The sequence below is a fragment of the Musa acuminata genome, chromosome BXJ3-11 (assembly GCF_036884655.1).
Source record: "Musa acuminata AAA Group cultivar baxijiao chromosome BXJ3-11, Cavendish_Baxijiao_AAA, whole genome shotgun sequence".
In the NCBI taxonomy this organism is placed as follows: Eukaryota; Viridiplantae; Streptophyta; class Magnoliopsida; order Zingiberales; family Musaceae; genus Musa; species Musa acuminata.
In genome coordinates, this window is record NC_088359.1 from 27,190,587 (window position 1) to 27,205,388 (window position 14,802).

The following is a 14,802-nucleotide window of genomic DNA, read 5'->3' on the forward strand; positions in this document are numbered from 1 at the left end:
TTCTCCATTCCTTTCGGTGGTCCAATTCAAGACTGTCCTTTCACTCCTCCTTGCCTATCAAATGGTGTTCCAGTACAAGACTTTTGTTCGAGAATTCACCCTCTTAGGTATTGGTAGATGGAAAACAGAGCACCTGATGGAAAACAGAGCACCTGTTGTCCATTCCTTTCGGTGGTCCAGTTCAAGACAGTCCTCCTTTCACTCCTTTTTGCCTATCAAATGCTGGACTTTTAACTATATCTTCTTCTCTAATTACGCTCAGCTTTTTCTTCTTTCTTCTGTAGTTACACTGAAAGATGCAAACAGAGCACTTGTTTTTGGTGGTGCAGTTCAAGACTCTCCTTCAATCCTTGGTTTTTCTTTCCCCTCTATCAAACACTTGACTTAGCAGAGTATCTTCTTCTCTAAATACACTTGACTTCTTTCTTTCACCTTCTTGTTGGATTTCTTGGAAGTAAGGGAAGATGCAAGTTGCTGGTTTGGACATGATGAACACCAGAAGCAACAACCAGTCGTTCCTGGTGGATGGGCAAAGGCTGAGGTGCCAAACAAGTAATGGAATCTGCTCAGCACTGCAAAAATTGTAGTAGGTTTAAATTCTAAAAAATTAGTATAAATTGCAAGGGTATTTTTTGTTATGGTTGATTTGATCTTAGGTTACCTGTCCTCTGTGGTTGTAGGCTTTGTATGATGATGGACATGGCTCAGGAAGCTTGATGAGATGATTTATTCTTATGTTGTCTAATATAAAGAAAGCATGGCTGATGAGATGTTAAAAATGACAAGAAAACTATATAGTTTGAACAACTACATGCATTCAGTAGTATTTTCAAGATTCTTAGCTGACAACAAACTTGGCCCTGATAAAGTAATTAATTAATTATATTTGATTTGTCAAGCTTTCTTCTTCTTCTTCTTTTTTTTTTTTTTCCTTTTTGGAAGAACTTGTAACAAAAAACAGTTGTCTTGAACTTGTGAATCTTCAAATGGAATTAACCCTTAGCAGAAACTCATTCAAATAGTCTTATCTTCCCTACCAAAACAAAGATGGTGTGCCTCACTCAGGTCACAGCAACTGTTGAATGTGGTCAACATGAAAGTAACATTCTTCCATGTTCTTGTATCTTGGAAGAAAACTTCCATTGCACTCTGCTGCAGTTTTGCATAGATGATAGGAAAATGGTGATGGAAGTTGCATGCACTTGATTTTGGAGGAGGAAATGGGTGGAATGGTCATTTACTTTCGCCTACTACTTCTAATGTAAACATTCCAAAATTACTCACAATATTGAATGTTGATTAAGAATTTTATTTTATTTTCTTAAAAATCTAGGTATTAAAGGGACTGACATATATGAAAGACTTAAATATTGATATGATAAAGATGTAGGGACCCCAAATTACTTCTTCTATCATCACTTTGGTAACAGATTGGGTTAAGTCGATGAAAAAAATTTCCCAGTGAGCTACGTGAAATTGTTGGATAAACAAAAGTCTAGATTAACCCATAGGCTGCGTATAAAATAATTAATCTCTCTAATTATCAAAGCAGTAAAATATATTTTTAATGCTTCTAGTACGAGTTAAACCACATGTTGTCTGAGTCAAGAAGCTTCCAACAAGTAACCAAAAATATTTTGAATAACTACCAAGACAAGAACACCCGACATGGGTAGACATTTACCTGCACATAGTATCGAAGGATCACCATCGACGGATTCCATGAACAATACCAAGAATGTTTAATACATATCGACTAGACAACGGCAGGCTATATAAAAATGAGTATATAAAATGAATTTTTGCCCTACAAGAAGAGAATGTAAACACCAAAATTCCTCAAATGATACTGAAAAGAAGTAATAGTGTCGTGATAATATGTTTCTTTTTAATGAAAGAGGACAAACAAATTAGGAAAATGAAAAAGTCGCTTAAGTTCAGAATGACCAATATCCAAATCCTCAGGAACTCAAAAATGAGAATAGTTCGGACCTTCTTTATGAAGAAAGAAAAGGTTTGCAACCAAAAATAAAATGAGGAACAGTTCAGAAATGAGATAATGATGGAAGATGGTGATAAGATATCACCATCAGCACCATTTGCCCATGTGTAGAAACCTCATAATTGTAGTCTCTATCTATGTTTCCCTTTTTCTCTTCAATTCTTTTCTTTTCTTTCTTTTATAATTTTCTGTTGTTTTTTTTTTCTTTTTGTAATTTATCCCTTTCAACCTGAGGCAAAACTGGCAGATTCTGGCACAGCAAACGTAGACCTTAACCTTACAAACAACCAATAGAACTCCATTCCTCCATCTGTGAAGAATGAACTTCATCACACATTAATCCTGACTAAGCTGCTTCCAGATTTGGTCCAATCAACCTTGATCAGTGTCCAATGACTTGCCCATTATCATTTCATTTACGGTTCTCATAGCTACTTGCAACTAATTGCTCAGGATCCTAGATGCTGATCTACTAGTAACACCTCGCTAAGATTTGGTATACTCATGCTACTCCAGTCAGCAGCTCCCTCTAGTCGAACAGATTGCACGCAAGCTTACAGATTATCAGAGTTTGGTGTTGCTGGAGACTGACTGGAAATATTAGCAAATTGGTTGTTATTTGGTGGCAGAACCCAATTCATCCAGTCATTACGCTTCCTTATTTTCTCACCCTGCAATAAGCGTGGCAGAAAAGATGAAAGATTAGTAGCTACATCAGCATAAGTCCAATGTGTGTGAAAAAGAGAGAAAGAGAATAATGATCTTCGCTATAGTTCTTTTTTCAAAAAGCACAATGTAGTGATCAACCACAGGATAATGCCATGTTTACTATGTTCATCACCTATTTATTTAAAATGGTAGGTCACAAACACAAAACTAAAGGGGATGGTTTAAAAAATTTCATGGCTAGCACATCATTCGTTCATCTTTCCAATAACATTATGAAAAAGCTGGATTAAAAAATCTAACTAAGCTTATAGAAGGTACCTGTACTTCCACTTCAGTTGATAACTGCACTGTATCCAATATAAAGTCAATGCTGTTTGTTAATTGCCTCACCTGCAAAACATTGTGACAGCAATTTTTCACAGTGCATGAGTGTACTTCAGTAGGAAATGAAAAAAAGATCAAAGAAACCAGAAGCAAAAGGAAACATATTCTAATCCATATTAAACATCCACAAAGAATCTAAACCTAACCACACAACTAATAGCCTCAACATAACGGTTCTTCAGGGTTTAGCAACACATCATGTCCTTCCAAAATCATTTAAGGTAGATTAGAATCACATACTGATATTTTAAACTGCTAGAGTAAGTTCACCGTATCAGATGGATGCAATACATTCAGCCAGGTAGTCGGTGGAGTGTTTCAGGGCTCCCTTACCTCAGGTCGAGGGCACAAACCCTCGCCATAGCATTTCATGCACTCATCCTTTCGCCCCATGTGATAGTTTTGACTTCCAAAAATGGGGTCTACTATGTGCCAAGTGGCATCACAAACAATTAAAAGAAGGATGAAATACAGGTAACGATATCTTAATCCATAATGAAGCTAAAGTTTCCAAAAACATGTGGTTCACCAATTCCCTGACTAAACATCTTCAATTGGTACTTAATAGATTCAAATTTATTAAAATGACTAAAGAATGTGAGATGATTTCATTAGGATTAAGGAAACCATACAAAAATGACTCAATAGCATTGTATCAATTAGAGCCGTTGTGGACCATCAAAACTGTAACTAAATACGGCTTGTAGGTCTGATCGATTATTTGGATTAACAAAAAGACTCAGAAGAAAAAGAGAAAAGTGGCTTTAAATGGATTAAATCACTTGCAACTAATTCTGTAGCTAGAGAAAAAAAAGGAACATCATGAATCCCAGTCAAATATATGTCGGGCAACAGCAACAATCGTGGTATGGCTTTATAAAAACGCCCATGAAATAAATTCATAATGAATTGATCATTATTTTATCTAAAGAAAACATCTAATCAAAACCATTGCAAAAGTATGCTTGATCTCAAGTTCAAATGAGTACTCATCAGTAGTCAATTTGACTGGTAACACGATATATTCACTGAAAAAACTAATGATCAGATTCAGGTGGCAAAATCAAGGATTTAAATTTCGATCTGATACTGATTTCAGCAATCAGTCAGACCAATAACTGAGAGGTTTCTAGTGGTTAATGTAGTCAGAATTAAGGGTGCTGATAAAGAGCCTTACATATAAGAACAGATATCCCTTACAGATGAATATAAAAGAGAGGCAGCATTGCAAGTATTATCAAAATTATTATATCCACCATCAGAGGTTAAACTGACAGTAGTACTTCAGGATGCAAATAATTTGTGTTGGGATCCAGTTATATAAGGTACGTCAAGCTCCAAATTTCAGCAGACCAGCATGGAATTCTGTTCAATAGGTCAATAGGACTATAGCATCCAGTCAGACAACTCACAGCCCAGATTGGATTCGGATATAGAAAAAGCATTGGAAGAAGAAAAGAGTGAAAACAACCTATTAATTTCTCAAGTTAATAGCAAATAACAAAACAAGCAAAGTTTCAATTAAGATACTGAGCCAACATAAACATCAATCATAGGAGCAAGGTTTTTGCTCAAATGAACATAGTGAAGAGCAAACTTCTCTTTCTTCTATAGAACAATTAAAGCACTTAGCTATCCTTCCTAATGAAAAGAAAAACTAGGTCCCATTGCACAAACTAAATTCTACAGAACAAACAAGAACAAGATTACAGAAGGTCCACTAAGGGTTATTGCAACCCTAGACATAGTAAATAGAAACTACAAGTTCAGATTCCACATTCTGCATCACTATTGGATTTTCAATCATTGCTCCCATACAAATAAAGGTGTGTAATATTCTGTTTAAAGTATATCAAAATGCACACCACCTAAAACCTTCATGCCATGAGAAAGCTAGTTTCTTGTCGGTTAAAAGAGGCAATTCACCATAATAAGCAAAGTATAACTCTTGCAACATTTTCCATGATGACAATATGATACTTCTACATGCATGCTGTTTGATAAAATATTAGCTTTTATAAGCAAAGTATAAACATTTTCCATTTTCCATGCTCTTATATAAACTTTTGGCATCAGTTATTTTGCGGCACTGAGTGCACTGATGCATTTCTATTCACCTGAGCCCAACACACGTGCTATAACCCCATCTTGGCAATAAACTACCGATTCAATTGTTGCCTATAACCCCCATTTTGGCCTACAGTTGGTGTGGTAGGTGCTACTGACATGAGATGACAATTACAATGCATGGGTGTTGGTACTTGGTATATCCAGAAAGGAGAATGGCCAACAAAAAGCAATATCAGAACTAAACTTCTATTTCTATTTGACCTGCTAATGCACTCCTTCAATTCTATCCCTTTATGTTGGCAATGGGGGTCTTCTTTGGTGACACGAGACAGTGATGACATGTGGTTGGGCATGTTAATCATTGATTGAAAGGCTTGTTGTGTCACAAGCACTAAGGCTTGCTCTAAAGTCACATACAGCAGAATGGGATTGACAAAACTACCTGATCAGACTATCAATGTCAGGTTTGGTATTGCACAACCACATGCAAGTTTTTGCAATAACCAAAATAGCTTGTAGACAATGATTTGTGATGCAATAACCATGATCAATGCTATTAAGTAGTCTCATACAGAAAAATGACACCTAATTTGTGATGCTATATAGCAAGAAAAACCAATGTTTCACCCATAATATATGAAGCCCCACCAGGCACATAAAGGAAGCAGATCTTCTTTAGTCTCAGGTGGCCGTATAGTAGAGGACAGTCCAAGAGCCTTCATGACCAAAATCTGGATCGCATGGTATTTTTCTCGAGTCCCATGTGATAGCATTGACAAAGCATGAATGCCAATTTTTGATAAGAATTTTAAGATTTTTGGTCTAAAGTGACATCTTTCCATATTGTCACGGACTTAGCTGGTTTTGTATAAGTCGTGAGGCATCTTTGCGTATCTGTCCGCAAAGGATCAACCTCTCCGAAACCTCTTACGGTCCCTTAAGGACCTGCAAAAGAGAAGATGGGTTAGATGAAGCATTTAACTCAGGATCCGACAAGCAGCCATTTTAATAAGCACTTGATATGCAATGCAAATTACAAGCATAGACTTCGCAAGCTCTGAACGGTCGTGCGACAAAAGTGATCCGCCGCGACCAAAAGTCTCCACAAGTGCCCACATGACATTGTTGCGGAACAAGACAACGAACTAGCCCTAGACACAACCATAAAGGCCAATCTAGCCATATGCCACCCGGGTAGCTCTCGGGTGCTGTGTTGGCTGACACTTTGCACCACTTTGCGGAGTTAGAAATCCCCTAAAATAGTTGCCTGGATGGCCTATTTCTGGAGAGTTTTGCCTCTGTGTAACGACTGCACATAACCGATGTTTATAAGCCTGAAAAGGCCATAAAAGCCAACCAAAATGGGGCTGTCAAACCTATTGTAAGCCCTCTATAGGTTGTGAAAAGCATGAACAAAATCGAAAGATACAGACATACACGAGTATTACATTGAGCACCCTATTTACAGCTTTATCCATGGCATTCTCCCTTATTCCTTCAACGACCTCATCAAAGCCATTGCAGACATTGCATCTCTTCGCCTTTGGTGAATCTTCAATCTTCTACTCTATTTGCAACGCGCCTCTTGGCTCCCAATTACTCTCCGCTGTTATTGTTGAGTAGTCGAACTTTGATCCGCTACGCTACTTCAACTCGCCAATGACTCTTACTATGGTGTGGGGTCAGTCGAGTTGTGCTAATCTTTGTTGGTTCCTGCAGATCCTTCATATGAAGGAAAATACCTTATTTGTTATACGCTAGTCTCTCACACGTCTCGCGTCGCTTGAACTAGGTGAATGCCTATTAATACTTTAACGAACATTACCTCGCAGAAGTTTTTGAGGTCTTTCCGTCACAAAATTTTCCCATCGATTCCTCTTCTACTTAGTTATCACCTCAAAGTAGATTCGTATCACTACCGCTTTCGATTGACATTCTGTTGGGAAATGAAGCGAACAACCTGCTCTTGGTAGAATCGATCACTGTTGGTGGGAATTTGACAATTATTGTCTTCCACTTTCTCTGAAGGGTTTTTAAACATGTGTAGAGCTCCTATGCTGGATAAGCAAGAGAACCGGGGTACTCGGTTTCGCCCATTCTCTTAAAAGTTGAGAAGACAAAGGTTTTGAGAAGGCAAAGGTTACTGGACTTCCCTCGCTTCCTCAAGGGTTGTACTCTATGCATCGAGCTGGGTACTAGCCTTCGCCTGCCTTTTACTCACACTTCTGAAGCACCCAAAGTGTTTACACACCCTACATTAAGTTAGCTACTGCGATTCGCCTTCTCATTGCCATCGAACTTCTGGATTGCAAGAAATTTCGCCACAACTTAGATTAATTCTCTAATAGTTTTGGTCACCTCTGGGATTGTACCATCTTCTCCATCATTTTTGCTGTGAGTATAAAAGGTATAGCATCACACACTACCTATTTCGTGCCTTAGTCGAGCCTCCTGTATCAACCTGAAGTCCCCTACTTTCGACTATTTTGATGAGAAGCCTATTGACACTGGTCTTACGAAGTTTCCTAACCTCTGCCCTTTAGCTTTATCTCGGTATTTGGAGTTTACCTTTGCATTCTCCACCTCCTCGGCCCCTTTCTTGACCAAGCACTCTCCCTCCATGAGAGCAAAGGATCGATGACTCCATGGAAGCCCCCCCTCTGTGGTACCATGGCGTTGCCATACCCATGGCCCTACTATCTGTCGCCTTGCATATGCATCCCTTTCTTCGCGATCAGTAGATCCGCCTCTGCAACACCGTGACACTCCTCCAAGTCTACCTCAATTATAACTGACACTTGGTTTTAGATAGCTAAGTCCCTCTGGACTCGTCGCTTTCTCGCCCCTTTCGACTACTTGTTTTAATACATTTGTGTTCTCCAAGCAGTTCCCCTTAATCGATGGAAAGATAGACTGCAACTCCTATGCATGGTCTCCGCCATCATGTTACAGGGCTCGTATTGATTCAGTTCTCCCTTGTATTCTTGGTAGCAATGTTCACTTACTCGGTCTCGTCCTCTGACTTGCTAGGCTCCCTTAAGCGAATATGAGCTCTGGAGCAATCCAACTCTCCAACTGCTCTGATCATACCTATGTATGATCAAATCCCCTCATAAGACTCACTAGTACTTGCACTCGAAATTTACCCATTGGTGGTACACAGCCTCATATGCTGATGATCAAGGCTTTCATTCGATACACACATAGAATACCGCCTCTACGGTACCATAACATTTACTCCTTGAATTCATAACCCTTCTTACCATTATGTTGTTCACAGAAGTGGAGCTTTCGGTAGCTCCTGATCATACCTCCATATAATCAAGTCCCTCGCAGGACTTCTCCCGTGTGTGTTGCATTACCTCGAACCGTTTCATCTCCCGTGTTTGTCGAACTGTTCCATCATGATCCGTTGCACCATGTCGCCTCCTGATAGCATCTCCATTGCATTCTGATCTTCATGGGATAAACTCAAACCGCGATCTCTCTATGTGTAGCCTCCGCCACCTCCGATTGTATTCGCTCCTTTGGTAATTAACCTTCATCCACCCGCTCTCGGGTCACACTTGAATGAAGCACAGTTCTAGGACAGTCCGTCGCCTAGCAACTTTCGAAATCCACCAAATTCATTGAAGTTGGCGGGCCATTATCTGAATCCTGGGCTCTTGACCCCAACATAATCTTCGTTACTCATCGCTTCCTTCGCAGCAACTTGAATGGCAGCACCACGACATTTTCTTCAAGAGTTCTTGCCTCCACATCCTCTTGCCCCGTGCCAAAGCCTTCTGACCCCAACTTCAGCTCTACAAGTTAGTAATTCCTATCACTTTTGTGAACTTTGCACAATTCTTTCGGTCGCCAAGCAACTCATCCCTCCTTGCACAGTCTCATCCTTTGCCAAGTGCCCCACTTGCCTTGAGCACTATCAAATTTGGTTGCCAACGTCAAGCCGTATCTCGAACATTGGCATCCCAACCTTTGTGCACTATTTGTTCTTCCTAGCTCACTTGTTCTTATGGTGCCTCTTACGCGAAGGATTGATCATTCCTTTGAATGTCAATCTTGAATGCTCGTTCCTCTGAGCGACACATTTCCCTACCTCTCAATGCCAATTTCTCTCAGATAGTCACGCGTGCTGGCTGCGCTTAACGTAGCCCCGCTAGGTTTCTCACGTTTGCATACCAAGTGTTTCTAAGAGTGCTTGTCCTATTTTGAAACCATCTATCATGGATTTAGTCGATTTTGCCCAAGTCGTGCAGCACCGTTGCGTATCCGTTAGTAAAGGGTCAACCTCCGCGAAATCTCTTACAGTCCCCTTAAGAAAGAGTTTAACTCGGGATCCAACAAGCAACTATTTCAACAAACACTTGATATGCAATACAAATTACGAAAATAGACTTCGCAAACTCTGAACGGTTATATGACAAAGGGTCCAAGGTGGTTTGTTACAACCAAAAGTCCCCACAAGTGCCCACATGACATTACCGCAGAACAAGACAACAAACCAGCCCTAAACACTACCTCGAAAGCCCATCCAGCGATGTGGTACACCGAGTAGCTCTTGGGTGTTGTGATGGCTGACACTTCACACCACTCTACATACTAAAAAACAAACCCCCAAAATGACTGTCCGGATAGCCTATTTCTGGGTAATTTTGCCTCTACGCGATGACTGCACACAACTTGTATTTACAAGCTTGAAACAACCACAAAAGCCAAATAAAATGACTGCTAAGCCTACCATAAACCCTTTACATACTTTGCAAAACATGAACAAAACCAAAATATACGAACGCGCACGAGCATTACATCGAACACCCTATTTACAGCTTTGTCGATGATAGTATGGTGTTGGAAAAGAAATTTAATGCATAGAAGAAACTAAAGATCTACAAATGCACCAGGACTTCTTTATTTTCTAATAAAAACTAACTACAATAGTATAAGAGCAAAATATATTACACATTCTGTTCCACCTAAAATGATAAAATTTCTTTCTTTGCTCTAGCGACATATTATGCACATGAATTAAGAACTTAGCACATGATCAGATAATATAATCCTTCCATAGTGGTTAAGTAGTCTACATGATTGCAGAAAAAAATACTTTATCCCAAAGCCTAGAAGATTATATGCAGGTAGGATGCATCACACTTAACGCACTTAGGAAAAGAAGACAGTCATTTTTTATTTGAAACATAAACACAGGGATATCCTCATACAATGTAACATTCCACTGTAACTTGACATTTATAGCAATGACATTAAAATAATCAATGTTTCAAAATATGTTCCATGTAGCTAGAGATATTGACTAAAAGATAATAATAACAAGCATAAAATGGATACATACAATTATCATCTCAAGCAAGCAATGGTTAAGCAAATTTACTATCACCATAGATATACTTTCATATCATACATGAACAAATGTATAGGCTAATACAAATATAACCATATGAAAAAAAAAAGCCAACCTAATGCATGAGGCACCAACGAAAGATCCATAGAGGATCAATGTATGTGACCTTTTCCCTACAAGTAAAGAGGTTTTTGTGACTAGAAGCAGCATCCTTAACATAACACCTAGACTCGTGCTCAAAATATAAAATATAGCCATGTATATATCAACATACAGTGGTCCAACCAAGAATAACCTAGGCATCTTAGACCTGATTACTGCCTAAACTGATGTTCATAGAAGCATTAAATTTCTTGCTATGGAAACCTAGAGTGCCTTGCCACAGTGGCTCGCAGAACATCCTTAAGAAGCTGCACTACCAAATAACAAGCACAAACTACTGAATAACAAAATGCAATAACATGAATCTTAGCCTCTAGCTCCAGGCCCAACGAAATAATGCTTCTCAAACATTGGCCTTCAAGCTGAAGTTTTACCAATGTTATCTTTCAAACTCCATCTTAAATGAACCATATAATACAGAAAAAATCCTTTAAGCATTTAATTGGACTTACCTAGCGTCAAACAATATTTATCAACAATTTCCTACTACTTGGTGGTTTGAACCTTATAATCAAGACTATATCTACAATGTAATTCAATCAAATCATCAAATCTGATTGACTTGCTTATTGATTTAATGTGCCAAGGGAACTATAAAGACGTAGCATCAAGAGTTGTACTGAACCACATGAATATCATATGGATTGAAACCAGATGCAAGTAAAGAAAATGTCCTATCCATAAAAATGGGACCTCAGCTATGGTTTGTGTTTCCTGAATCAACAACAGAATCTCCTAGGTATAGAAACAGGATCTTCACTAGATCTTCCATGATTTGTTAACTGACTGATAACTGATCTTGATCAGCAAAAGATAAAGTTTTCATTTATTTGGTATAAAAGAACATATCTCAATTCATTTATGATTCCTTAAGTTCCCATCCCCATGTTAATCTACTACCTTTGTTTAATGTGGTACTGCAAATTGCAAAAATTCATATTTTACTTGTTTATGATCCATGAATGTACAAAATGAACTTGGAACAGATTATAGCAGCAGAACAAGCTAAGAGGCTGGTTGGGTTCTCAGAGTTGAGTGCAATTAAAATGATAAAGGCAACCACTATGTCATCATCAAATCTCCAACTGATGCATCACCTACAATTTTTATGAAACAAGCCATCATAATATCATGCCCAGATCAAATCATATAACTTCAAGTGTTTAATGCTATCTAGTTGCACATGAAACTTAACATTTCACATTATCAATATTTTATAATATCATTCCTTCAAAAGCTGTAGCCGATGCAGAGAAACTTTGCTCTTTGTACTACTCAAATTTATAACAGAAAACACAATGCAGGATAACTTTACTTGCAAGAACATAATAAAACTTGTTAATTACAATTCCAGCAGAAAATTAATAACATTCATCCTTAGAAGACTGATAGCATTCCATGTTCCACAAAATACAACTGAAACCATAATAAACATCTTGGAAAATACTAAAATGACAACGGAGACAGAATTCTGCCTTGGAACAACTATTATTATTAATTGTGATACACAAAAAGGGCAATCGAAGAATAATTTGATCCCTAAAGTAAATTCTTATATTCATGGCCGACTAATATTTCTGTTCCATTTCACAGAAGAGTAGCATTGTTCACTTGCATCAGCAGACAATCATTTTCTGCTATAATATAATGGCTCAATTTTAAATTTCTCTATATAAAGAAATAGTGGTTGCCATTTTTTGTTGAAAGAAGAAGTTAACAGCAATACTAAATTAACTACAAGAACTAGTGAAGGTACATTTTTTGTTGAAGAAGTGAATTGACCCCATGATTCTCATATTAGATGAATATATACTGATGCATTGTCAGACAGACATATCAACAATATAGAAAGCAAATAGACCAATGTGAAGGAATAAAATCCAAATGCTCAATAATATATGTGTTATTACTGCTATCTATCAACAAAGAAAGATTCAACACAATCATGCAGACAAGAACTCCCAGTCGTTCAACCATTAATGAGGAAAGTTCAAAGATTACATCATGCTTGGCATACAAATGAAAAAAATTCATCATCCACATACACACAAACAAACAAAGAATAGAATGGAAGCAGAGGCCAAAGGATATTATGCATTAACATGAACTAGCAATACATAAAAGAAACATTTGGTATTACTATTAAAAAATATCTCACTCTATTGAATCCAGCGATCAAGGATATTGGAACCCATCCTTGCTCGTCCATGTTTTGCCGCAGGAAAACATCTTTACATAAATTATCGGAGCTGAATAGTTAAGAAACGCTGTCACCTAAAGAAGCCTTCAATTATGTTAAAATAATCATCAAATTGCGGACAAGCTGTTCACCTGAAATAGTAATCTATCTGCTTCAAAAGACTAGCACGCTGTGGATCAATAGTTGGGATAAATACTGCAGGTGGAAGTGCCGGATGAGGAACAAAGGGCACACCTCCAGGAGGTGGCTGAGTGGCAACATAAAAGACAGGAGAATGCATATCTGAAGGCAAATTAAGAACATTGCCGGAACAAATGAAACATACCCGCAGTAGAAGGGAGATACTTCAGATCCTTTACCAAGACAACAGAACTTACCAGGGAATACCATCGGGTAAGGACGGACCTGCGATGGAGAGGTGAGGAATGGGGGTGCTACAGGTGGCACAGGCAGCCTGAGGTAAGGCCTGGCACCCCGGTGCGGAATGTGGGCATCTCTCCCACCAGCATTCCTACGATATCCATCATAGCGGTTGCCATAGTTGTTGTGGTGAGAACCACCACCACCGCCGCCACCACCACCACCATTGTTCCACCTCCGATTGCCACCATGGCCTCTAGGGTGGCTGTCAGTATCATGGGCCTGTGATCCCGACCCACCGCCCCTGGTAATTTGGCTTCCAGGTGAGGGTTCTGGGGGAGCCTGCCTGTCCGAGCTAGCTTGAGGCACAGGTCCTGAAGTTGGTGGTGTTGAAGGCAGCGAGATTCCACCATCGGATTGTGCGACACTGCTATTATTGCCACTGCTGCTCCCACGCTTCATTGATTTATGGCGTGCAGGTGCAACATGGTTTGGGGTTGACGACGGATTCGAGTTCGGCTTTGGTGCAGAATTTGAGACCACCGACTCCTAAGCACAACACAGAATCCTAATCACAGATCGCTAGAATAACATGCACAGGTTTAGATCAATCCAAACTCGTATTGCGTGCGATTAGATCATTTCCATCTAGAATTTATGGGGTCCTTTGCCAAAATCTGGAAAATCTCACCGGGGGCGCGGATAGCGGTCCATCGGAGAGGGCTTTCAGAGCATCGGAGGACGGAGATTTGGAGGTAGTCTTGGCCGATTCGGAGAGGGCGGGCCAGGAGGCAGCGCCCCCCATCACGACGGCGCCCGCGTCGATCGAGCCGTTGGGCGGCCGCTTCCAGGCCGGTTTCTTCCCTCGAGCGGCGTCCGACGAGGACGGAGCCACGTCCTCCACCGGCGGCCTTTGGGGGGATCGATCCAAGGCGTCCGGGAAGGGGATCGCAGCGGCCGTAGGCGGGGACGGCGTGGAGGAGGGAGAGGACGGGGCCTCAGGATCGCCGGGGACGAGGTGCGAGCGGGGATGGCGGCCGGGCCGGGCGGCGCGTGGGGAAGGGGTGCTGGACAAGGGATCGGAGGCGGCGGCGGCGTTGGAGGAGGCCATGAGATATGGGGAAGAGGAAGGATGGAATTGGGTAGTCTTCGTTCCAAAGATTCCACGGAGGAGAGCACGACCAAGAGAGGGGATTCTCCCTTTCACGCAGTCCAATGTGCATCTCCCGTGTCTCTCTTTGTTAGAGATCTTGTTATATAGGGCACAAAACCAACCGAATCATTTCTTTGCAACATTTTTCTTTATTACTATAATTCTGAACCATATTATATAGGGCATACATTTGTTGAATATCTCTCCATATTAAAGATATTTTTGTTAATAATATCTCTCCATACAACCGTTAATAATATTTTGGTTCTTATGTCTCCCAGATATCTTCATGTCAAATGTAGCAACAAATCTAATATTTTGGAAGAAATAGACTATAGAAAAATCATATCCAATATTATATATATATATATACATTTTTATTTTTGGCTTTCCATTTAATTACCCTAAATTAACAATTAATATATTACGCCACTGATCTC

The 14,802-nt window shown here is 39.7% G+C and overlaps 1 protein-coding gene across 1 annotated transcript; it reads right to left on the bottom strand.

The window, feature by feature from the left end:
* Window positions 1-1,823: 1,823 nt before the first annotated feature.
* LOC103971654 (la-related protein 1C) lies at window positions 1,824-14,456 on the bottom strand. The gene is made up of 6 exons (XM_065174354.1): window positions 13,901-14,456; window positions 13,227-13,758; window positions 12,981-13,131; window positions 12,808-12,898; window positions 2,990-3,061; window positions 1,824-2,673 (listed from the first exon to the last, which is right to left on the bottom strand). The coding sequence occupies exons 1-6, from the start codon at window positions 14,318-14,320 to the stop codon at window positions 2,557-2,559; spliced, it is 1,383 nt and encodes a 460-aa protein (XP_065030426.1). The 5' UTR covers window positions 14,321-14,456; the 3' UTR covers window positions 1,824-2,556.
* Window positions 14,457-14,802: the final 346 nt, after the last annotated feature.